Source organism: Batrachochytrium dendrobatidis, assembly GCF_000203795.2.
Source record: "Batrachochytrium dendrobatidis JAM81 unplaced genomic scaffold BATDEscaffold_1, whole genome shotgun sequence".
Taxonomy (NCBI): domain Eukaryota; kingdom Fungi; phylum Chytridiomycota; class Chytridiomycetes; order Rhizophydiales; genus Batrachochytrium; species Batrachochytrium dendrobatidis.
Genome location: NW_006281099.1, coordinates 4,257,675 through 4,281,050, shown reverse-complemented (window position 1 = coordinate 4,281,050; position 23,376 = coordinate 4,257,675). Strand labels below are relative to the sequence as shown.

The window sequence follows — 23,376 nt, the reverse complement described above, 5'->3', positions numbered from 1 at the left end:
CATCGAGTCTGACTTGCCTTGTCAACGATCTTGCCATGAACAGACTGTGTTTCAGACACTTGGCTTCCACCAGAAACTCTCTTGCGAGATCGCTTTCTACTCTGTCAGCGCTGCAGCGCGAGTCTCTTCTCTCTCCATTACTGACTGCTGACTGGCTGCTGGTTCAAGGTCGAGATGCCATCACAAAAGAGTTTCAGTTCACCGACTTTGCTGCTGCATTTGGCTTCATGTCTCGTATTGCCATTGCTGCTGAAAAGGTATTTGCACTGTCTGTGTCATCTGTTGTTCTCTTACTGACTCTTCTCACATCGGATTGTTGTTTTATAGATGGATCATCATCCAGAGGCAAGTCCTAAACTTGATCATCTCTAGTTCATGTCCGTTTTCTTTATTTGCTCACTTTTGTTTTATTCTTTAGTGGTCTAATGTATACAATCGAGTTCAAATCACTCTTTCTACTCACGATTGTTCTGGTCTGAGCATTCGAGATATCAACCTGGCAAAGGTGATTGATGATGCTGCCACTTCTTCGGGTCTTGTTTGGGCTTGATTCGTTTCAATGTGCATTCCATCACCGTATTCACGTAAATGGATCACTAAATAAAAGTGCATGTAAACTGTCAGTCTCATGATGTATAGACTCGACAGCAGTCGAACCCAATGTCTGGGTTCAAATTTAGTGGTTGTAAAGCCTATGACTATACAAAAAAACGCCATTTCAGTTCAAATCTATAGTTTTATTATGCAATGACATTGTGTTGATTGAATCGAGATCATCTATTAAATTCGGTTTTATTAGAAAGGCAGCATTCAAATCCATTTCAAAAATAATCAAAGTGTTCCATTTACGTGAATGCAGCTTTGATGGAATCTGGAAGTAATGTTACTCTAAAGCTCCTTTCCTTCTTTTCTTTAGCTATATCTTCAATCATCACTTCTGGAAAGTACTCTTCAACAAAATCTGCGACTACTTTTTGTGCAACGGGATTGAGAGGTCGAGCCATTGCAAATGCGTGTTTGATATCTCGATATATCTCGGGTGTAAGCGAATGTCCTGCTTTCATCATGGTAAACATGGCTTGGATCACTTCTTCTCCCATTCCACCTCGAGCTAATAGTCTGAGCAGGGCTTGATATCCATCTATATTTAATGCTAGTTTGTCATTGTCGATCATGGCTTGAATGGCCTTGGCTGTACGCTCTTGTCCTAGATCTGCTGCTGCTTGAATGAGTATAGTTACAGATTCTGCTTTGGGATTCTCTTTAGATTTAAAAAGTTGTGTCCACACCCTGACTACACTGACTAGATCATTTTCTCTATGGTTTGCTACCATCACTTGGCACAAAGCTTCTTCGCAGAGTACTAGATTGTGTTGGCTAAATTCTTGATAAAGCTCCAAAACTATTTGACAATGAGACTTCAATTTGTCAATCAAAACAGACTGTGGTGATAAAAGATAAGAATGCGCAAGATTCGCTGCCTCTTTCGAGTCTTCAACAGTTGCCTTTTCTGAGATTGAATTCGCACCAGGCTTGACAAACTCTTTGGCAGATTCTATAATGCAGTTTTCCAGCTGTGATTGATATTTTTGCAAAATCGGTTTCATGAGTATATTCTGAGTATGCCCAATCTTTCGCATCCTTACAATCACTTTGGATGCCTCTGTATACTTTCGCGCATAAATACATGCCAGAATAAGGCTAGCGTATATTTCTGGAGATGGGTGAAGTTCAGCCTTGCTCATGCTGTCGAGAGTTGACATTGCCGAGATAATATCTCCTGCTGCAACATACGCACCCAGCGTTACTTCAAACGTCACTTTATTGGGTGCGATCGAGCTGTTTTGATGTTGAAGACCGCCCCACAGTTTTCGGATCATAGAAATGTCAGAATCTACTGCTGCTGCTTTTAAAACTGCATTGTACAGTGCAATGGTCGGACGAATTCCTTTTTCTTGCAGTTCATCAAACATTGCATACGCTTCGTTGGATCTTTTCTGAGCCGTAAGTCCATCAATGAGAGCACAGAAAACACCTATGGTAGGAACAGTACCACGCGATAAAAGTAAATCGGTATGGGCAAGAGCGCAGTCAGTGTGACCAACATGGCTGGCATATCCAATAAACTCGAAATGCAGTGAAATATCTATACCACCTAGCATAGAGTCGGAAGTATGAAGAATAGCCAATGCTTTGTCCAACTCCCCATTATTGATTTTGCTACGTACTAAAGGTCCAAAGCTGCCACGTGTAGGAACTACTCCAACGGTCTGCATATAGGTATATAGCTTTTCAGCCGATTCTAGGTCATCCAGTTGGCAGAAACCACTGATGAGTGTCGCACATAGATTTGGGTCGTTTTCAATAAATCCCTCAGTCATGCGATCAAAAATTCGCTGAATAGCCTGCAGATCTTTGTTTATAACCTGCATTTTAACAACCTGACTGTGTACTGCAGCGGTTGGTATAATTCCTTCTTTTTCCATACGATTGTAAAAACTCTGGGCTGCTTCTGTTTGTTTAGCAGAAATACACCCCATCATAAGAATCGAGTACGACTCTGCATTGGGAGGATATCCTTCCTTGATTGCCTTTTCCAGCATCTCAGTCGCCAAATCAATACTTACAGAGTTGACGGCAATGCGCAGGAATTGGTTGTAAGTGTCAATGGTGGGTTCAAATCCAGCATGTTTCATCTTGACGATCGTCTCTCTTGCATAATCGATTTTACCCACTGATCCATATGCATGAATCAGTATCGAAAACATATCTATAGTTGGTTGTAGTCCCAATTCTGAACAAGTACGAATCACATCTTCCATTGCCAGAAACTTGGGTGGATCCTGCTTGCTCAAAATCTGGAGAAGCCGCTTAATATCTTCTATTGTAATTCGTTTCCGCTGATGTGGATCTAGAATCAAATCTCTAAATTTAAGCCATGAAACAATTTTATCGTTCAAAGCAAGAGCTTTAGAAAACGCTTCATAATCGGCTTTGTAGAGAGGCTTCACATGTTCAAAGTTTACGCTTGACAATGGCTTGTGTAGACGGAATGACAATGTAGAGTCTTGAGTGAGAGTAGGTTTGATTAGCTTTAGTTTAGAGTGTGAGTGCTTTTGATGACTGTGCTTGGCATTGTGTTGAGGGGTTGATCGCTTTGCATCTAGTGATGATGACGAGTTGGAAAGCGATAATGATCGATGATGAATGTCGAGTAAACCAACTGAAAATCTGTTCAATATCAGGTTTTGCTTTAATAATGACAAGTGCTGGACGTTGGAAATAATGCTTGACATGGTTGGATATATAATAGTGGATAGTATGAATGATATTCGATGCAACAGTAAAGTGCCAAGAGTGTTTTATGCTGAATAGCAAAAAATAAAAAATGAAATTTTTACAATTCAAAACAAACTTGGCTAGACAGTTTGATTTCAAACTCTCCATTTTAAACCAGTTATTATTCACTTGCAGTTGAATAAAATCTATCAAGTGATTCAATGCATTATTATGTAAACTAAGAGGTTTTATTTTCTCGAGTCTAGTGTATCATAAGGTTGCTTCAAAGCGTACTCGCTTTATAATTGGTGCTGTTCCAGCCAACTAAAGCGATATTCAATAATTATGATGAGATTGCATTTTCACAACTATATGATGGTTTAAAAAACAAGGACATGCATTACTCTTTACCTGTGCAGCTTCCAATGCACTATTTGCTGCCGCGACAGCAGCAGCAGCGACTTTACGTTCCTTGCGCTTATTCTTTTCCTGTTCTACCAGATTTTTCTTGACTTGAGCCTAAAAGTTTGAAGAGTTTAAAAAAGATAGTTTTGGAACAGATGCAGTTATGCTGAAACAATCCATTTAAACTATTACCATTTCCTTTTTCCTGTCTTGTTTACGCTGCAGGATTCTTTTAGTCTTTTCCTTTTCAATCTTGTGTACAGCAGCCTAGTCATGCAGTCGATAGTGAGTTTACAGAATCATATAATGCCGCTATGCATTACAACTTACTCGCTTGGCCAGCTTTTTTCCAATCGTTTCCTCTTCCTTGACATTCAACGCATCAATGAGTCCGAGCATCTGTGACTGGTCTGCAAATTTTTTGCCCTTTTTACCTTTGGGCTTGATGGGTCTGCGAGAAGGTTTGGTCTTGGTTTTAGACTGATCGTCACTCTGATCGTCATCCGTCTCATTCTCTTCATCGGTATCCATAGCTTCTTGATCATGCTGCTGCTTTTCGGTCGACAGTGTATGTGATACTACCGGACTCTTGGTAGTATCAGACTGTTCAGATTCAGTATCAGATGGTTTATTAGCAACACAAGCCAACCGATCTGCCGTTCCAGCCAATTTCTTTCCAACCCGACCAACAGTTTGACCGCTACGAGCCATTGCATATGCATTCTGTGCTTTCCAGTTGAGCTGATGAGAAAACGTTTTTCGCAATGGAGTAGCAGGTTTTGATTTGACTATACCAGTGGTGGATTTGCTATTGGGTTGATCTCGAGTTCGACCATTGGTCGATTGTCTATATGTTGCCCTTTCCTTTCCTTGTCTAGGCCCACTTGGTTTCATGCTTTAGGCTATTCAATGGCTGATTATAATAGAATTTTACAGTCGTATTCACGTAAAATAAAAACACTTTTTTGTATTTATCTTGGACTGATTATTTTGCTCTAGAATAAAAATGGCCAAATATCCGTTATTTTCCTACTAGAAATGGATTACTTTTGAAACTCTATTCCAATATCAGATACGTTTGTGCTCAAGTTCAACATGTCTCAGGAATGCAACCATACATGCTGGTCACACAATGTTGACTTTAAATGTTCGTTTTGGAAGAAAGGTTGAGCAGATGTCAAGGATGTATTGAAACAAAGATGTAAACATTCACATTATATTTTTGCACAAGAATAAGTTCAAAAAACAGTATTATCCAGTAAGATTGACACCCATCAAACATGACTGTTTATCATGTATTTTAGTTTACGTGAATACGGATGTAAGAGCAAATGAATAGATACTATTTTGATATAAACTTGAAAATCAACGAGAAAAAGGTAGTTTTTGGATTCAAAGTTTATTTAAAATAATAAACTCGAACCATTCAGCTCACTTGAATGGCAAGTTTAAGCTGAATAAAAACTAGAGTTTCTATCAAAATAATAGTCTGGAATTATTCTCTCGAGTTTTTATTGCTGGCAAGAATGGACTAGCGAATGCGTTGAAGCTAAATCTTGACAGCGCACACGATGGAGTAAATTCGATTCGTTTGGATCGAGTTAACCAATTACAACACATTGACATGGCTTCGTTTACTGTCGAGCAAGTTGCTACACATAATACTGACAAGGACATTTGGGTATATTTATTATTGCTATTGTATAATTAATAAAACATTCTCTCCAACTCACTAATATGAATGGACTGTTTTACTATTAGATTATCGTTCATGGCAAGGTAATCCAACCATGCATTCTGTATAGATTGTTCAGTCTTGTTTCTGTGAATGTACCAAACTCTACTTTTTAATTCTGCATTCAAGCCAGGGTGATGCCATGCACAGATCTTGAAAGAGGTTTTGGGTCAATGCACACCTCGTTAAACTTTCCCATTGGCAAGAGGTTAATAACTAGAAAATACATTTTCCGGTTTAGGTATACGATGTTACTCACTTTTTAAACGAGCATCCTGGCGGGAAAAAAGTACTGCTCAAGGTTGCTGGCAAGGACGCTACCAAACAGTTTGACCAGTTTCACAATGCAGCAATTCTCGAAAAATTTGGTCCTGGTTTGCTGAAAGGAGCTCTTGGATCTGGTGCTGCTCCGACCCATGTGGCTGCTGCTCCAACCCATGTGGCTGCTGCTCCAACCCATGTGGCTGCTGCCCCTGAAGCACCCCTTGAAGGTATTGCCGAGGGTGAAACCTTTGGTGAAATGATTCCATTCGGTGACCCATATTGGTATTCTGTAAGTTATTGTCTAGATCTTCATTGTTGTATTTCAACATATGCGCTCTATTTTATCAAATTCAACTCTGTTCATGACTTTTATATTAGGATTGGTATTCTCCTTACTACTCCGAGTCGCATCGCAAACTTCGTTCCTATGTACGGAATTTTGTTGAAAAGGAAGTCATGCCCAACTGTCATGAATGGGATGAAGCCAAGCAACTTCCTCGTGAATTGTTTACCAAGGCTGGTAATGCTGGCATCCTTCAACTCATTAATGGCACTCCGTTTCCAGAAAAGTACTCTGAACGTCCTCCGCCTGTAGGCATCAAGCCAGAAGAAATGGATGTATTCCACGAATTTATTGTGGCTGATGAACTTGCTCGATGTGGATCTGGCGGTGTACTGTGGGGCTTGATTGGTGGTCTTGGAATTGGCTTACCACCCATTATCCACTTTGGATCTGATTATCTAAAAGACAAGGTTGTCAAGGATTGCATTCAAGGTCGAAAGAATATTTGTCTGTGCATCACCGAACCCAGTGCAGGATCTGATGTAGCTAATCTGATGACCGAGGCAAAAAAAACTCCCAATGGCGAGCATTATATTGTAAATACTAGACATTGATATTATATGGATTCAACCATGAGCAGTTTACTGAAATTTGAATCTCATCTTTTCAACCAAGGTTAATGGAGAAAAAAAGTGGATTACCAATGGAGTGTTTGCAGATTATTTCACGGTTGCCGTGTAAGACCTTGATTTTGTTGTATATGATTGTACCTTGCATCTTTTTATTCTCACAATTGATTTCACTCTGACATATTGTCAAGTCGTACTGGTGGTCCAGGTATGAATGGTGTGTCCTTGCTACTGATTGAAAAGTCGATGCCAGGTGTCAAAACCCGACACATGCCATGTTCTGGTGTCTGGGCCTCTGGAACGACTTACATTACATTTGAGGATGTCAAAGTTCCTGTCAAAAACCTTATTGGCAAGGAAAACAAAGGGTTCAAATGCATCATGTATAATTTCAATCATGAGCGCATGGGCATTGCTATTCAAGCTACACGGTTTGCTCGTGTTTGTGTCGAAGAGTCCATCAAGTATGCCCACAAGCGTAAAACATTTGGAAAAAAACTCATTGATCATCCTGTTATCCGTAACAAGCTTGGTCACATGGTACGCAAAGTAGAAGCTACTCACGCATGGATGGAGTCCCTTTTATACCAAACCAAATGCATGCCAGAAGACCAACAAATGCTCAAGCTTGGTGGTCCGATTGCGTTGCTCAAAGTTCAATCCACCCAAACCATGGAATTTTGTGCTCGCGAAGCAGCTCAAATCTTTGGTGGACTATCCTACTCCCGTGGTGGTCAAGGTGAAAAAGTCGAGCGACTTTATCGTGAAGTTCGTGCATATGCCATCCCAGGTGGATCAGAGGAAATCATGATTGATTTGGGTATTCGACAAAGTATCAAGGTTGCTCAATTTATGGGTGCAAAACTTTGAACCCAAGTCGGTAAAACCCTTATATACCTATGCTCATTCTTGTCTTGAAATTCCTGGTCTTGGTTTCAAACCATACACCTTTCAAACGTGTCAAAATAAACCAAGATTTCCGGAAAACATCAGTTTCATTTATTTGCGTTTCTACAAAGTTGGGCTATTCCATCATGTATAAAGCAAAGATTTGGCAAAACTGTGGTTCAAATCAATCGAAAGGGCTCCATCAAGAGCATTCTCTCTTAAAAGAGAAAAAAAAAGTAATGGTTGTAGGGGTAAAACAGAAACTAAAACGAAACACCAGGAAATTACGCCTTGGCTGCATTCCCGACATGGAACATAGCCAAGTAGAATAAGATTTTTTAAATCTTGAAGGGTTAACAGCACTTTCCAGACGCAGGTTTGGCATTGGTTGTCGTGGGTGCGACAGTGATGCTTTTGCCTGCACCTGGTCCTGTTGCTACGCGGTTACTTTCATTTTCCATTGCCTTGTTGGATACCACCTTGTATACATCTGAAATAGACGGTTGCAATAAAATGTTAATCCAGTATTTCCAAATCTAAATGGTTGCGCGATCCAACCCAACGAGTCAACTTGATCAATGACTTACTAGCAAGAATATCTTGAAATGCAGTTTCAACATTTCCACCATCCAAAGCAGAAGTCTCCATAAACAACAGTTGATTCCGAGCTAATATTGAAAAAATAAATACACAGCCTTGATGTTCAGTGGGATCAACTCAACTTACTGGCAAATTCCTTGGCCTCTTCTGTTGGAACAGCACGAAGGGACTTGAGATCGCTTTTGTTGCCTACCAACATGATAACAATACTGGCATCTGCATGATCCCGCAGTTCTTTAAGCCAACGTTCCACGCTTTCAAACGTTTTTTGTTGTGAAATATCATATACAAGTAGTGCACCGACAGCACCACGGTAATATCTAAAGTTTCCAATACATCACATTATAAGCACATTCTGGACTAGAGTGTTTCTATTCATTGAAGATGCAATGCTTTGGCAAGGAAACACGTTTAAAAAGCAAAACTTACGCGCTAGTGATGGCTCTGTAACGTTCTTGGCCAGCAGTATCCCAAATCTGAGATTTGATTGTTTTACCGTCAAACTCGATACTTCGAGTAGCAAACTCCACCCCAATGGTTGATTTAGAGTCCTGATTGAATTCATTACGAGCGAATCTGGAAAGTAAGTTGGATTTGCCTACACCCGAGTCACCAATAAGGACAACTGTTTGAATTGTGATAAAACAGACATGTTAGTTGAGCCAAAAGATTGAGTTTGCCATGTTAAAACCAGACAGGATAAAGAGGGTGTTTTAAGCACCAAGTTGGAATATAAGATCATGGATAGATTTACAGCATCCATTAGATATTGATTCTAGTCTTGAAAGCATGCATTTATAAACTTGACAAGTAGACGGCATTTCGATCAGACGATGCGTAAACAATGCAGTGTGGAATGCAACACCAAGCAGTTAGGATATATACCAACGTATATATTCCGTAGACTGACTGAATAGTAACACTCATCAGTAGCGATTAAGACCAGGGAAGCAAAGCCTATCCTGGTACTGCTCAGCAGTAGACTGGGAATAAGTGTTTAGGAAATAGCAAACATGACCAAAATGGATTCCAGTATATTCCGTTGTACATAGCAAGGATGTGATGATTGACAGAGTGACTAGTTTATATTATAAACTGTAAAGTCCTGATAGTAGTTATGAGCAACACAATCCAGACTAGGGGTTGCTCATCCTGATTATGACTATCGTCTAGATGGCTCATAGTCAGGGTTAGTAACCAAGACCACCCAGTCGAGTCTAACCCATGTAGCCATGATTTAAATCAGAAGTTGATTCAAAGAGTCTAACAGCAGTACCTTTGAATAGGTAGTGGTAATCGTCAGAAGCCATTTGGTAGTTGTTGATGGATTGGTGTGGAGAAGAGTTGCAGAATCACTCGCGTTTGTATTGTCAAGTTATTGGCAAACATAAAAGTTTGTCAGATTCAGTCAATCCATCAATCCAAAACTAAAACATTTTAAACTAACCGAAAGAATTATTAAAGAATTCTTTAAAAACTCTTTAAAAACTAGATAATTATTCTTTAATAATTCTTCAATCCAAAATCAAAAGAATTCAATGATGGCTCATGTGAATTCTATTCAACTCGATACTCTTGAATCTACTTCAACTGTTTTATCCACTCGAATGGATGAAATCAAACTCACACAGGATTGCTTCTCTCGTAGAAATACTGCACTACAATTCCATTCATGTCGACAATTACCCATCGAGTTGTGGGCTTATATTATTGAACAGGTCGCATATCTACCAACTCCTCCCGCTCTTTTACCCAGATACTCTTCTCAGTATACTTTGTACAGTCTATCGCTGGTTTCTTCTGACTTGGCAAAACTAGTTGTACCCTGGCTATGGCGTAGTCCACATATCAAGTCTATGCGAGCTGCCGTATCATTCTATAGATCCGTGATTTGCTATCCATCCACCGTTCTCAGTCATGCCAATTTGCTGACTTATACCCATCAGGTCATGGCTCGTAACAAGTTAAAGTCTTATCCTTCGGCATTGTTAGGTGCGGCTGCAGACTCGCAACTTCCTCCTGTCATCTCGTGCGTTGGTCCATACTCCGCACGCGGCTTGTTCCTATTCTCTCAAGTGCACAGTATTTGCTACATCAATCCCGACCAGATCAGCTTGCTTTATATGTTGCTGGACAAGTGTTTAAACTTGCGTCGGATTCCATCCAAACTTTGGTGCACTTTGTCATCAAGTTTGTATAATCTTATTGCTTCTCGCATTAAATCCCTTGACATGATCGAAGTGACAGACAACAACCACAATTGCTTGGATGAAATTGCAAAGGCTGTTGACCGTGCTAATCGAGACTGGGTTGGTGGTGCGCGCAGCAGCTCAAGTGCAAAGACTGTGCTGGATATCCCTGATATACGAGACTTGGTGGAATGTCTTTTGCCTTCAGTTCGTCGATTGGCCTCATTGTTTACTCATTTCAAGCAACTTGATCGTTTAATATTAGAAGACGAGGCTTTGTTAAAATCGCCTGAAATTGTTCTTCAAATTATAACGTATTTTCATCCCCGCCTTAAAGCTGTCAAACTTGTGAATAGTACTCCTGCTGGATTTACAACTGCTACCCTTGTTCATCTTCAACACGCTTGTGCACAGCTGGCATATCTTTTGCTTAAACGCTTTACATTCTGCAAGTCATTTACAATCTTGCCTTTTAATTCACTGAAAAGACTGGATTTGGTTGAATGCCGATTTAAAAGTGATCAGGTCGCGTTTGCCATGATATCTGCGTGTCCAAACCTAGAGGCTTTTACTATGCAAACGTGTATAATCGATACTCCTATATCACACGATAAACATGATGAATTTTTTGAAACATTTTTTAAAACTTTAATTTCAAATTCCTTGAAGCTTCTTTCATTATCAAAAGTAAGAACAGTTACTTTTAACAATCAATTCGCCACAGACTCGGTTCCTGATACCAAGTCTTACGCCCTAACCCTTAGCTCCAGGGCTATTCAGCTCCTTTCAACAGCAGCTCCGCATCTCCGTCATATTATACTCGATCAAGTGGTATATGGAATTGAGCAGATGCTGTTGCTAACAGAATTGTTTCCAAAGCTGTATACGCTGAGTATAGTCACTCTTTCCTCAATGACTATAAACACGGCGATTGAAATCGCTTCACCGCTTAAAAGTATACGTGCTTTCTCGTTAATCTGTTTGGCTGTTGATGATAATGAATCATCCGATATGTTGTTGAGGTATTTGGTCAAAAGATTTGATCGTACGCTTGAATCAATTGGCATCTCAAATAACGTTTCCCTATCGGCAGTCGAGGAAGCAGTGAATTCCTGTAAAAACTTGCGGAGTTTGTATTTACCCCAACTGGCTAAAGATCAAGCCGATATCAGTCTCTGGCTTCAACAGCGTAGTGTTGGCTATGAATTCAGTTCTGATTGCGAGTTTGATTTTTGAGTATTTATTATGACACGAATGTAGCGTAAATGGTTGACTAGATTTTGAATGAATATCATTTCGAATTGTTTCAACAACCAAGGGGTTGGCACCAGTTTGTAATGACTAAGTAGATCCTTGGATGGGTTGCTGGGCGTTTTTTGATAAAATAACTTCCACAGCTGTGCCAGTAATCCATGTCTGTAGATGCTCAGGCTGTTTTAAATTCTTAATCTCCCGAATTCGCGCTACAATGTAATTGTTGTAAATCATAGCCAGCTTTGTACCCCTATAGCATCTTGCCTCAATATCCGCAGCCACCTGCAGTAGAAAATGACTATTCAACAAAACAGTATTTGTCAGTCGCTACACTAGACAGTCTTGCCACATTGGGCTTAACGTGTCATGTACAACTCACCTGCGTTCATCAGGGTTGTCAATACAAACCAAGTTCCAAATCCAGTTGCTACTGCATTCCAATATAGGAAATACGTTTTTCAGCTCGTTATAAATTCGCTCAAACGACCGTTCTCGATCAGTAATATTCATTCCCTGAACGGTTTTTGCTGCTGGGGATCGTATTGGAAATGTTGACGTTGTTCGCAGTTCTAGTTGTGAAAGCGGTGTGTTTGAAACGGTTTCTTTCAATCCTTTTTTCCCTATATCCAAAAATATAAGCTATTGACTTGCATAATAAACCAGTACTGTTGAGATGATGGATGTGGTAATACAGTTTACGTACCAAAAAGAAACAATCTTTTTGCTGCTGGATCTACTTTGATGGATTTGCCACTTGCAGTTTGAAAATCAGAATGGTTTGTTTTGGTACCAGTGCTGGTTTGGTGTCTATAGTTTGAGCTTTCTTGATATTGTCTGCCATTGTAATCATCCTGTCTGGATTCTTCATTATAGGGGTGTATGGCAGAACATACTGCACTGGATTGAGCAGCAAGATCGTCCATATCGGGATCAGTTGAAAACATATCAAGTGTACGCTTACGAACAACTCCAACAACTGATCCGTCCTTGAGTCGCGTCATACTAGTTGGATGATCAAGTTAAAACAGGTCCAATGTAGTGAGTTAGGTCATTGATATGAATGCATAAAATACAGCATCGTGTGGTACAATGAAACACTACTTTAATTCACGAGCACTTTTGAAACCACCAAACTTTTCAATGGCTGATGAGCAAGGCATAACAGGCATATCGGCCAAATCTGCTCCAAATCGCGGTTTATGTACTGAAGGGTTGGATAAAGCGGCCTTGACCATTTTCTTGACTTTGAGAGGATCTCGACATATATCACAGTGTTTTTCTGGACACAGTTCGTCTTGGTTTTTAGACTCTATTAAGGTGCGCTTGAGTTTTTTTGTTTGAACATTCAAGTCTACCATTATTTTTTTTTCAGAAAAATACTCATCGGTATACTTGTGCCGACAAATACTATCGTTTTCACAATACCTGACAAGCTAGCAACCAAATTGTACAAATAATAAAATATAAGCAACCAGTGAGTTGATGTTAAACAAATAATCGTGAGAAAAATGCCATCACCATACCTCGTTGAAGCTTTGCATGGCATGCGTCCTATATGCAGAATCAAGGCTGTTCAGTTGCTGCTGGAGCATAAAAACATGTCGATCCCTATCTTGTCTTGAGTAGTATAAAATACACCGACTCACTTTTCCGTCACGACCAGCACGTCCTGATTCCTGATAGTAGCCTTCAAAAGATTTGGGCATATCCCAATGAATCACAAATCGGACATCTTTTTTGTCAATACCCATTCCAAAAGAGATTGTTGCAACAACTATGTCTACAGTTTCCCCTGGAATAAGGGGTTCGGTTGTACCATGTTTGGCTGTAGATGTTTGTTTCGACGGAGTGGTGGAGGCTGATGCTCTTTTGGTCTTTTTTTCTTTTGGAGTGGATACAGCTGTGGTTACATCCGTGCCTGACCATGCTTGAAGAATTTGCTTTCGAGTTTTTGGCGAAAGTCCAGCATGGTAGCACTGTGCTCTTATTTGATTTGTACGAAGCATGCTGGCTACATCCTCGCATGTTTTTCGTGTTCCACAGTATCTAAGCCAATATTGTTTTAGTAAATAGCATTAGGATATCAAATCTAGCTTCAACTTGGAAATTGATTACACGACAAAGTCTAGTGCACATACATGATTCCGCAAAGAGCAGTGGATCTTCCTTCAGAGTTGCTTTTTTTTAATCGTTCTCGTCTGGATTCGTACACGTTATTGAGAAATTTAATTATATCGTTGAAAGGATCATTTGTGTCTAAAGGTTTAAACCGTACTTCATAATGCAAGTTTGGTCGATTGAATGATGAAATAAACGTGTTTAGCGATGTGTCCAAGTGAAGCTGCTTTACAATATCTGCTTGAACACTGGTGAAATATAGTATAAACATAGTCAGTCATAAGATAAAAAACGCTGGCATAAAACAAACAGTGCTATTTATATGATTTATGCATAATTTACCTAGCAATGGCAGTGGCGGTAAGAGCCATGATAGGAATGGTTGGATAGGTGTCTTTCCAATACGATAATTTGCGGTAATCGTCTCGAAAGTCATGTCCCCATTCACTGATACAATGTGCCTAAATAAAAAACAGTGTTTAAATATTGAATTTACAAGTGTTGGTGTGGCAGATAGGGTGTAATAAAGCATAATCATTCATCAAATATATCAAGTTGAACATAGATATGTACTTCATCCACCACAATTCGGGAAAGCATTCCTGCTTTATTGATTTTTTGCATGGTGGCTCTAAATTTATCCGTTGCAAGCAGTTCTGGAGTGACTAGTGAAATAGCAAGTGCAGATAACAGAGTTAGGAAATGTGGATTTCCAAACCATCAATTGGATTAAACAAGCCTAATTACCATAAAGTAATTTAGTTTTTGGATTTCCAGTAGCCAAGTCCTTTGTAATCTATATTTCACGATAAGATGCAAATGTATAATTCAAGTTTAGATTCTAAATTTTGGCTAGTAGACATTCAATAAAGATTGAATACCTTGTCTTTTTCAGTTTTTTTGAGACTAGAGTTGAGAGATGCAGCCTTGATTTTGAGTTTCACAAGAGCATCAACTTGATTTTGCTAATCCATTTCAAGCGTGCCATTGAATGTAATTTAAACAGTATAGTAGCATATTGAGCAATCAAATTAAGTGAATATATGTAGATATCAGACAATTTCAAATGGCTTACGATTAAAGCAATCAAGGGTGAAATCACTAGAGTAATTCCAGGAGAGATTAGTGCAGGAAGTTGAAACGTAAGCGACTTTCCACCACCTATTTGACGAGATTGAAAAGATGAATCAAGTAAGATGTCAATCTCTAGTATTATCAATATCCGAAAGCAGCAGTGAATCACCTGTTGGCATTAGAACCAAAGTATCTTTTCCTAAGATGCAAGTTGATATTAATACAGGCGTAGATACAAGACAAATGTCAAACCAGCATTGGTTCATGCAAGGAATGAAAAAATCAAAAAGACTGATTACAACGCAGTGATTGATTTATAATCTTGACATGGACCTTCAATGGAGTATATAAGGAGCGAGCATGTACCTTGCAGAGTGGACAAGATGATTCGCTCCTGTTCCCCGCGGAAGTCGGCCAAACCAAAGATGGATTTAAGAGTGTGATGAATTTTACTTTTGAGTAGTTCAGTGTAAGATGACTGGTGTGTAGTCATGGAAGATGCGACAGGACCCAACTCGCCTGTAGCAATGATGCTTCTTGGAATCAGAAACTTGTCCATTATCGAATGAAGATTAAAAAAGTCTGAAGATCGCGGACATTTTTATAAAGTTTTGTTGGCAAGTAGATTCAAACTTGAAGATACGACTCGAATCCACAATTTGAAGACAATTTGAATGTACGAATCGAATCCACAACTCGAATCTTACTAGAAGGATTCTTGAAATGACATGTTTGTAGTAATGGATAGAGTCACGTGTGGTATAAATATTAACCAGCAATCAGATTCGTCGAGTTAGTCAAGCTATTCAGATGACGACTGCATCCGACGACCATCCACCGCTACACTCTCCTGTTTCCGATACTTCGTCGTATTCATTGCCATCTTCATTAGCAAAAAACTTGTCGCTGTTGCCATCGTCTCTTATCGCTCTTTCAAATGTATCGATAGTAGCTACAGGATCCCAACTGATTGCTAATGTTTTAGAAATAGGCTCTCGCCTATCATCTAGCAAACATGCAAAAACTCCATCTAAACCACAGAACCAATGCAGTCTTGAACAATCTTCCCGAAATCCATTGGCATCGCTATCCTTGCAACTCCCTCCACTGCTTCCGTCCCTGCCTTCCAACAGACGACCCTCGTACGAATTCTTCAAAACTTTGGTATTGAGCTCCCCATCTGCTGAAAAGTCTTCCAAAGCAGCTCTGGTGGAGCCTTCTGACGCATTCGAGTCTTGGTCTCATACCTCGGATACACTCTCTATCACTCCCTCCACTAGCATAGAATCCTACTACAATCATCCATCCAACAGCATACACGGTTCGTATAGCTCTGCTGCTAAAGGTAATCCATGCTTTTTATCCATGCTGATTCTCACATGCTGACAAAAGCTTGGTTTAAAGCACCAAATTTTTTGATGCTTTAATCTGCCACTGAACATTTAAACTATATCTGACATTAAATTCTATCCAGGTGGGTCTGTAGCGTTGGATCTCTCCGTTCGTGCTGCTGTAAAGGCTGTTAACTTGCTGGGCTGTTTGGGTCATACTCTCTCCAACATATCTCAACGAGTCATGTCAGCTGTCGATCCAACTATTCATTACCTTGCATGCTCAAGCGGTATTGCCACTCATACTTCCCATCTGACTACTACTAAAAAACCCTTGAATGGTTCTGATCCTTCAACTGCTGATTACAAACCAACCTCTGGGCTACTTGAATGCAGAAATTTTATGCTCGCAGGTACAACTAATATAGCAGCTCATATTCCATACGTATCTACTTTAATGGACTGGATCCTGTACAAATCTCCTTCTCCAGGTCCATTTATTGGAGCTACACACGATGCGCTTCAGTCCTTTCACGTACCCTCTAAACACTATCAAGATACTTATAGTGGTGCTTCGAGCGTATCCACCAACGGACTTTCCTTTTCCTTTTCTGGCTGTTCATCTCTGGTGTTTTATGAGCTAGGTGCTGCTGCGTGTCTACAGCAATATATCAAGCCACATTACCTGGAAGATTGTCAGTTCCTGGGTGCTTCTTACGGTGCGCTTGTTGCTGCCACACTTGCTCTTGGGTTGGACCCAAGTGTTGTTAGAGATCTCTTGGAACAGATCTTTGTCGAGTCATCCAAAAGGTGTGTTGATTTGTGCAGCTATACTTTGTCGTGTATGGTATCAATTAATATGACATGCTATCTTGAATTAGGCTATTGGGTCCGCTGTGTATTATGTCAGAGCAACTTTCTCATGTGCTTCAGCATATACTTCCCTCTGATGTTTCCCATACTCAAGGCAGACTATTTATTTCTCTTACTGAATTTCCAAGCATGGTAAACCATGTTGCTAGCAAGTACAATAGCAAAAAGGTACTATACTGTTTTTCTAAAATATAATCACATGTGGAGATGCAAGTTATCTCGAGTTGACATCAAAATGCATTGCGTATCTACAATCATCATTAGGATCTGACTGATCTGCTGATGGCAACATGCTACGTTCCTTTACTTTATGAAACCCCAGTGAGCGTGAATGGCGTTGTATACATGGATGGCAGTATGTCATTTCCCACACCAATCCTTAACAAACGAACGATTACAGTGAGTCCCGTATCTGGTGCAGCCAATATTAGTCCAGCTTCAGACGTGTTTGGAAGAATACACCATATTTTGCCACTTCAAAACCATACCGAGATTGATCATCTTTTTAAAAGTGGTTATGCTGATACTCGCCAATGGCTACAAGATCAACTCAATCAAGGCGTACTGACTCGACTGCTCTTTACTCACGATCCTTAAATATCATGATTTGATTGGTTTCTTGCCATCTTTTTGCAACTGTATTGAATGAATTAAACTGGAATACCATTTTGTATCGAATGAAATCATAGTATTATTGAAATTAAAAGCACTAGATAGGTCTCGAATGGAATCAAACCATTACAAGATTAAAATGAGTAACTCTGATAAACTGACGTCTGCAAGGATCATATTTGTGTACCAGCAAAAAGTCGTTTTAGATCCTGGCACAACACATCTACAGGTTTTGATCCATCCAGCACGATTGTTCCAGGCTCAGATGTTGGTGACGGAGCCTCGAGTGCATCAAATTGACTTTGAACAAGATTCAGTCCCGCAAAATGGCCTTGTCGAGCTTGAATTCTTTGAACAATAATATCCTGTCGACACTCCAAATACACTATGCAACTTTTAATGGGATGAACTGCATGACAAAGAGTGTCTCTATACAACCGTTTCAAACACGAACATGCCAAAATAATCCATTGTACGTTCGTTGATATAGTAGATATGCTGATCATCTTGGTGGATATAGATTTAAGCCATGGCAATCTGTCTTGATCTGTAAGTGGAAGTCCTTGACTCATTTTGTCAATATTGGATTGGGAATGAAAGCTGTCTGCATCGAGAAACTCTGCTAAACCCAGTATGGATCCATCAACTAGTGCTCTTGCTAGTGTGGTCTTGCCACTTCCAGCTACTCCCATGACGATCAGTACTTTTACTTGTTGGGTGTGTAGCATTGTTTGATGAGTAAAAGTTGATTTGAATCAAATAAAAGTAGATGCGACAATCAATCCACTATCGTCTCGTGCCCAAGACTCGTTTTATTACAGCTAGCGACAAAAAGCATAGGAATGGAGAGATTGCCAACAATCATCAGTGTGTTGGCTGGCTTGAATGGCAGCAGCATTGATTGATCGTGTTTCCTATATCACAGCGACAATCCGACTCGTCAGCACGTCAGTTTACTGAACAATCTGCTGATCCTGTCGATTCAACATAGAACATCACTTGTTTGGTCTTGCTCTGACATGATCTTCAGTATTACATCTATAGTTTGTACACTAGCCTAATCACGCAATTTTACAAACGGACAGTCCACGTTTTTAAAATATGGCAACGACAGCTTGTTTGATACTATTAGAATGGTTTCAAAACATGAGTTTGGACTGTTGAAACCCATTTTCATTCCTTTTGTCGCTGTGATCTCGATAACAACTTGTCAATGGTAAATTTGCCCAAATGGTTGGTTTCATGACAATTTGCACAAAAAACTGAAATTCAATTTGAATGTTTTTTACATTTATATCCTTTCACTTGATCAATAAACATGTTTGTTCAAAGAAGTTTTGCTCGACATCTTGCAACTACTTGTGCTTTATCCAAGCCCAAATGTTTAAACCTATTTCAAAGAGCATACTCTGTCAGTGCTGCTGAACAAGTCAATGCAGGTAAAACTTGCATACAAAAGTGCATTACGTGGTTTTATAGACTGAATCTAAATACACATCCAAGTTGAAATGTTGATTCCGCTATATCATAAACATGAATTAGTTTGCTATATTATTTGGTATATAAAATCTCACATGTTTGTTTTATCGAGTGATAGATCTTAAGCAAGCCATTAAAAATTCAATCAAGACATCAATGAAAAGCGGGAAAAAAACAGAAACTGCTGTTTTGAAATCTGTCATGGCGGATATTATTTACATGGAGAAAAGTTCTCAGGCCAATCAAGACATATCTGCATCTGCCATGATACGAAAAGGGATTAAACGTCGTGAAGAATCTGCTGTTGCTTTTCGTGCCGGAAACAGGGAAGATTTGGCATTGATTGAAGAATCTGAAATTCAGATTTTGAATAGCTTGTTACCAAAACAAATGTCTGAAGAATGCATTGCAAAGATTATTGGTGAGATCAAAGAACGGATTGGGGCCAAAGGACTTGGAGATTTAGGCAAGGTGATGAAGGTTGCAAATACAGAATTAAATTCTTCTGTTTCATCCATGAAGCTTGTATCGGAAGTTGCCAAAAAGATTTTGTCTGCTTAACCAAACCCAATTTTATTTTCATTACAATATATGGCATGCTGCCAAATTAAAAATCTTCATATTGAATCGTATTTCAAATTTAATTCTATACAAATCAGGTTGAATAGCTTAGAGATTCAATGCATAGACCAGCAGATAATTCTTCAATGTTGAGCCAAAAACCAAAACTGAAACTCAGTCGCGTTCTAATATTCAATGTCCGCTTGTCCACCTCGCCATCTGGTAGACTTTGACATACCACCTAGTGCTACTGCTATAATGGGAAAATCCAAGGTGCACTCTCAAGGTGAGTCTGTTGGTTGGAAAGGTTGCTTGTTGTAAAACGACCGTGGTTTAGACTGACAGTGAATTCGCTTTAGAGCACGTTAAACGGCAGATATCCGACCTATCAACAAGGTCGACGATTTCACACCATTTTGGTATTGCAGCAGAACCAAGTGCTCAAAGACTTTCTGCAAACGCACTGCCCAAATCCAACCGTACCGTTTATCATGGACAAGACACAGACTCGTTGCTTCCAGTAGTCAGTCCGTCAACCAACAGCAATGGCCGCGTTTTGCTCAAAGTAAAAGATACGCTCAAGGAGAGTCAGACGGAACTTGAGCATCCATTGACAGATACATTTGAAGTAGGCAGACCAGCAGATGGTTTGTCTGGATATGTAAGAGTTTGGTTTTCTTTCAAGACAGTTGCATTGAATGGAGCGAATCTACAGCAAGCAATGTAGCATCTTATTGTTCCGCCCAGAATATTCGTAGCTGCTCTCTAAACTATTTGATTGTGTATGTAATACAGGTTGATATACTTTCTACCAATGTAGATCTTGACAAACCACAGTTTCGCAATGACAAAGCTTGGTCGCATTGTGGTAGTTTATACAACACGAGCAATCGAGTATCTACACAATGTTCGAGTATCACAGTATCTAGTCCCTCGTTGCAGCCTGAATCCAACGTTATGGATAAAGTTTTAACAGATAAAACAGCAATATCACAACTCCCAGATACATTCGAGGTCGAGCTATTGAGAGCTGCACAAAGAATAGAGAAAGAACTTGGAAGGTCTGGAATTCAATCCAGTCTTGATGTATATTCTTCAGATATATCGCTTGAGAATATGTATCCTGAAACGGTACCTTGTGTCAGCACAGTTGCAGCTGGTCCTTATTCAATAGATCGGGATTTGGTCGTAGAGTTTCCATCACACATTATCACTGAAGAAGTTCTTGATCGACTCTTAGCAAAGCTGACGCTTGAAAATGCTGCAGCGGATGCAGTCAAGGCTGTTTCAACTCATGAACAATCGATTGGACAGTCTACCAACACTGTCACAGAGTCTTTGTCTGCCAATGTGTTCACTCCAAAAAGCAAGGAAACCATTATATCTCAAGAAAACAAACGTGAAGATGTTGTAGTCTTGAATTCCAAAGCATGCTTTCCAGAGTCCAGTCATGTTGCAACTCCAGGATGTGATTGGGAACTGCCTCGTAAGTTAGAGTCATCTTTTCATCAGACTAAACTTGCTCTTCATTCAAACCCCACTACCACAACCACTTACAAAAACAAATGGCACGAAAAAAATACGGATTTATTGTCATCCTATTCAATTCCGAATCAATCTAAAGAACATCAGCATACGAGTAATGTGCTCAATCCCGGAAAAGTTTATGCAGCAATGTCAGAGGATCGACCCTGCTCATTGAGTGTTGGTATACGTTTTCAAGATACAAAAAATGCCACGTTGCATCTTATTTCTGTACTAAAAGTACTCGTCAAAAGCTTTTCTGCAAATATCATATATATTCAATGGTGAGTCGAGTTTGAGTTGAGTAATGAGCAATTCTGGCAGATAAATAGTATATCATTGGGTTGTAACACTTGAAATTATCCAGGAAAGGCACTGGGTTCAATATTGACGTATCAGCATGGGCTGGAAAAGAAATGTCCAAGAAACAGCTTCATACTGCCGTAAAAAAACAAATTGAAGAGACTATACAAAAGATTGATGCGTCTCGCTTATGGATTGTTTCATTACCTCATCAAGCTTCTAAAAAAAGATCTGCACATTGGCCTCGTAAGCAGTATTGGATGCAAATGGTTGGCCAACAAGATTGTTTTCATTTTGACGAGCTACACAAAGCAAACACTCATTGCGTGATTGTCGCTCCATCCAAAACTGCAATCCAAATCCTTGAAATGATTCATGAAACTATCTTGTCTAGCAACTCATCAAGAAACATGAACACGGCGGTGGAGCAAAAGTTTAAAGTACTAGGTATTAAACACGCAAATACACTTCCAGTACATGTAGCAGAATTGATATCGCCACATGATGTTGGTTCGGCGAATTGGTACAGCTCTGTTTCTGATATCACAAGGATACACGGTTGGATGATTTTTGCAATCCAGCTTGAGCCATCGCCTATTCTAGTGTTTGATATGATTGGTAATGTATCATTACTTTTATCGTTTAAATAGACTAAATACTAGTATATTAATCTTAAAAATGCTTTAGATTTATTGGATAAACAGTCTCCGGGTAGCCGTTCAACTATATTTGCTTCCTACGACTCGAGCAGCACATTCTCATGGAAAACCTGTTTTTTTACAAATACGCAACTATTTGTCTGACAGATTAGAGTTTTTAATGAATTTGCAAATACCTTATACTATCTTATTTGACCATTCAGAACATTAATATTTTTGGTTTAAGATATGAAAGAGATTACGACGAATACATGGCTTGCCATCTTTTCCAATTTCATGTTTTGATACTATTCCCATTATTGTCACATATAATCATTTGAATGGTAAGAAATAATAAAAACTAAATGCTAATTCGACTGTTTAATTGACTCTAAATTCAAGCATTTGAGCTTTATCTACTTTTCAACATTTCAAAATTCAAGTTTCTATCAATGAAGCGCATAAAAACATTACATTCTAGTTCCAATCAAGGTGCTTACGTACCTCGTAATTTAGGTGGTCAAGATGATCATTTATCCAGAACTACTAGCAAATATTCAAACAACAGCGCTCAGCACCCTATATCAACAGACAGCATTGCCAGATTACCAGTTCCTGATCGACGTATTAATTTGAAAACATCTACTTACTCTATGCCAGTAGAAATTGGATGTTTTTCATATGGTCCAGATCGAGGCATCAAAATGCAGTGTCGAGAAGCATTGGTATGATAACCTCATATTCGAATATCTACTTTACCATTATGGTTTAAAAAGTATATTGCCAATGAATCCTTGCTCGATTATCTTGCTTGGGTTGTTAATATTTGTGATTTGGTGTCACTGTAGGGCTACTATCATTGTCCAACATTGGGAGCCAGTTTATCAGAAGGATTTTCTGATAGATTTATAAAGAGAGACCCGGCATCTGAGCATTTGGATGCACTGTTGAACTGTGTAAAAGATGCTAATCAACGACTTCAAGCCAATGGGAAAGCACCAGTTATTCCACAAATTTGTACATGTGCGTAGTTTACTCTTATTACAATTGTATTCATGTAAATGGAATATTTGTATTTATCTTGCATTGGAGTAGACTGGTTAAATATTCGTTATTTTCCCTACTACAAATTGACTGCTGCTTCAAACACGACATTCATAATACAATCAAACTATAGATTTGGATCTATCCTTTCCCCTGTTTTTGGCATGAACCGATCCATCCATTGAAATCTAGATATTGAGTTTGATTGTTTTGATGTTGCCAAACTCCATTTTGTTATATCCTAAATCCTGGACACATTCGCATTCTAGTTCAAGAAAACAGATTGCACATTT

At 39.3% G+C, this 23,376-nt stretch overlaps 10 protein-coding genes across 10 annotated transcripts; 6 read left to right on the top strand and 4 right to left on the bottom strand.

Moving 5' to 3' along the window:
- Positions 1-137: 137 nt before the first annotated feature.
- Positions 138-514, top strand: BATDEDRAFT_7494 (uncharacterized protein; the record flags this gene model as incomplete). Its single annotated transcript, XM_006674879.1, has 2 exons — positions 138-272; positions 419-514. Coding segments are annotated over 2 exons (231 nt in total), but the record flags the coding sequence as incomplete, so codon positions are not given.
- A 331-nt stretch (positions 515-845) lies between these two features.
- BATDEDRAFT_86059 (uncharacterized protein) lies at positions 846-3,296 on the bottom strand (the record flags this gene model as incomplete). Its single annotated transcript, XM_006676120.1, has 1 exon — positions 846-3,296. The coding sequence occupies one exon, from the start codon at positions 3,294-3,296 to the stop codon at positions 846-848; it is 2,451 nt and encodes an 816-aa protein (XP_006676183.1).
- Positions 3,297-5,299: 2,003 nt separating this feature from the next.
- Positions 5,300-7,588, top strand: BATDEDRAFT_15770 (uncharacterized protein). The gene is made up of 7 exons (XM_006675085.1): positions 5,300-5,365; positions 5,446-5,463; positions 5,661-5,858; positions 5,880-5,972; positions 6,062-6,562; positions 6,642-6,703; positions 6,787-7,588. Exons 1-7 carry the CDS (start codon positions 5,309-5,311, stop codon positions 7,463-7,465), a joined length of 1,608 nt encoding a protein of 535 aa, XP_006675148.1. The 5' UTR covers positions 5,300-5,308; the 3' UTR covers positions 7,466-7,588.
- On the bottom strand, positions 7,589-9,432 carry BATDEDRAFT_85182 (uncharacterized protein). The gene is made up of 5 exons (XM_006676119.1): positions 9,360-9,432; positions 8,513-8,708; positions 8,210-8,403; positions 8,071-8,151; positions 7,589-7,973 (listed from the first exon to the last, which is right to left on the bottom strand). The coding sequence occupies exons 1-5, from the start codon at positions 9,391-9,393 to the stop codon at positions 7,837-7,839; spliced, it is 642 nt and encodes a 213-aa protein (XP_006676182.1). The 5' UTR covers positions 9,394-9,432; the 3' UTR covers positions 7,589-7,836.
- A 192-nt stretch (positions 9,433-9,624) lies between these two features.
- On the top strand, positions 9,625-11,508 carry BATDEDRAFT_85219 (uncharacterized protein; the record flags this gene model as incomplete). Its single annotated transcript, XM_006676397.1, has 1 exon — positions 9,625-11,508. One exon carries the CDS (start codon positions 9,625-9,627, stop codon positions 11,506-11,508), a length of 1,884 nt encoding a protein of 627 aa, XP_006676460.1.
- Positions 11,484-15,277, bottom strand: BATDEDRAFT_85181 (uncharacterized protein; the record flags this gene model as incomplete). The annotated part of the gene is made up of 12 exons (XM_006676118.1): positions 11,484-11,824; positions 11,906-12,146; positions 12,230-12,528; positions 12,628-12,959; positions 13,050-13,572; positions 13,665-13,892; positions 13,987-14,105; positions 14,218-14,309; positions 14,392-14,440; positions 14,526-14,609; positions 14,720-14,805; positions 15,085-15,277. The coding sequence occupies 12 exons, from the start codon at positions 15,275-15,277 to the stop codon at positions 11,614-11,616; spliced, it is 2,457 nt and encodes an 818-aa protein (XP_006676181.1). The 3' UTR covers positions 11,484-11,613.
- A 251-nt stretch (positions 15,278-15,528) lies between these two features.
- BATDEDRAFT_22555 (uncharacterized protein) lies at positions 15,529-17,519 on the top strand (the record flags this gene model as incomplete). Its single annotated transcript, XM_006675534.1, has 4 exons — positions 15,529-16,063; positions 16,193-16,859; positions 16,931-17,090; positions 17,187-17,519. 4 exons carry the CDS (start codon positions 15,529-15,531, stop codon positions 17,517-17,519), a joined length of 1,695 nt encoding a protein of 564 aa, XP_006675597.1.
- Positions 17,520-17,707: 188 nt separating this feature from the next.
- On the bottom strand, positions 17,708-18,262 carry BATDEDRAFT_22554 (gluconokinase; the record flags this gene model as incomplete). The annotated part of the gene is made up of 1 exon (XM_006675533.1): positions 17,708-18,262. The coding sequence occupies one exon, from the start codon at positions 18,260-18,262 to the stop codon at positions 17,708-17,710; it is 555 nt and encodes a 184-aa protein (XP_006675596.1).
- A 907-nt stretch (positions 18,263-19,169) lies between these two features.
- Positions 19,170-19,574, top strand: BATDEDRAFT_22553 (uncharacterized protein; the record flags this gene model as incomplete). The annotated part of the gene is made up of 1 exon (XM_006675532.1): positions 19,170-19,574. The coding sequence occupies one exon, from the start codon at positions 19,170-19,172 to the stop codon at positions 19,572-19,574; it is 405 nt and encodes a 134-aa protein (XP_006675595.1).
- A 195-nt stretch (positions 19,575-19,769) lies between these two features.
- BATDEDRAFT_85179 (uncharacterized protein) lies at positions 19,770-22,242 on the top strand (the record flags this gene model as incomplete). The annotated part of the gene is made up of 5 exons (XM_006676396.1): positions 19,770-19,860; positions 19,934-20,235; positions 20,370-21,382; positions 21,466-22,019; positions 22,089-22,242. The coding sequence occupies 5 exons, from the start codon at positions 19,770-19,772 to the stop codon at positions 22,202-22,204; spliced, it is 2,076 nt and encodes a 691-aa protein (XP_006676459.1). The 3' UTR covers positions 22,205-22,242.
- Positions 22,243-23,376: the final 1,134 nt, after the last annotated feature.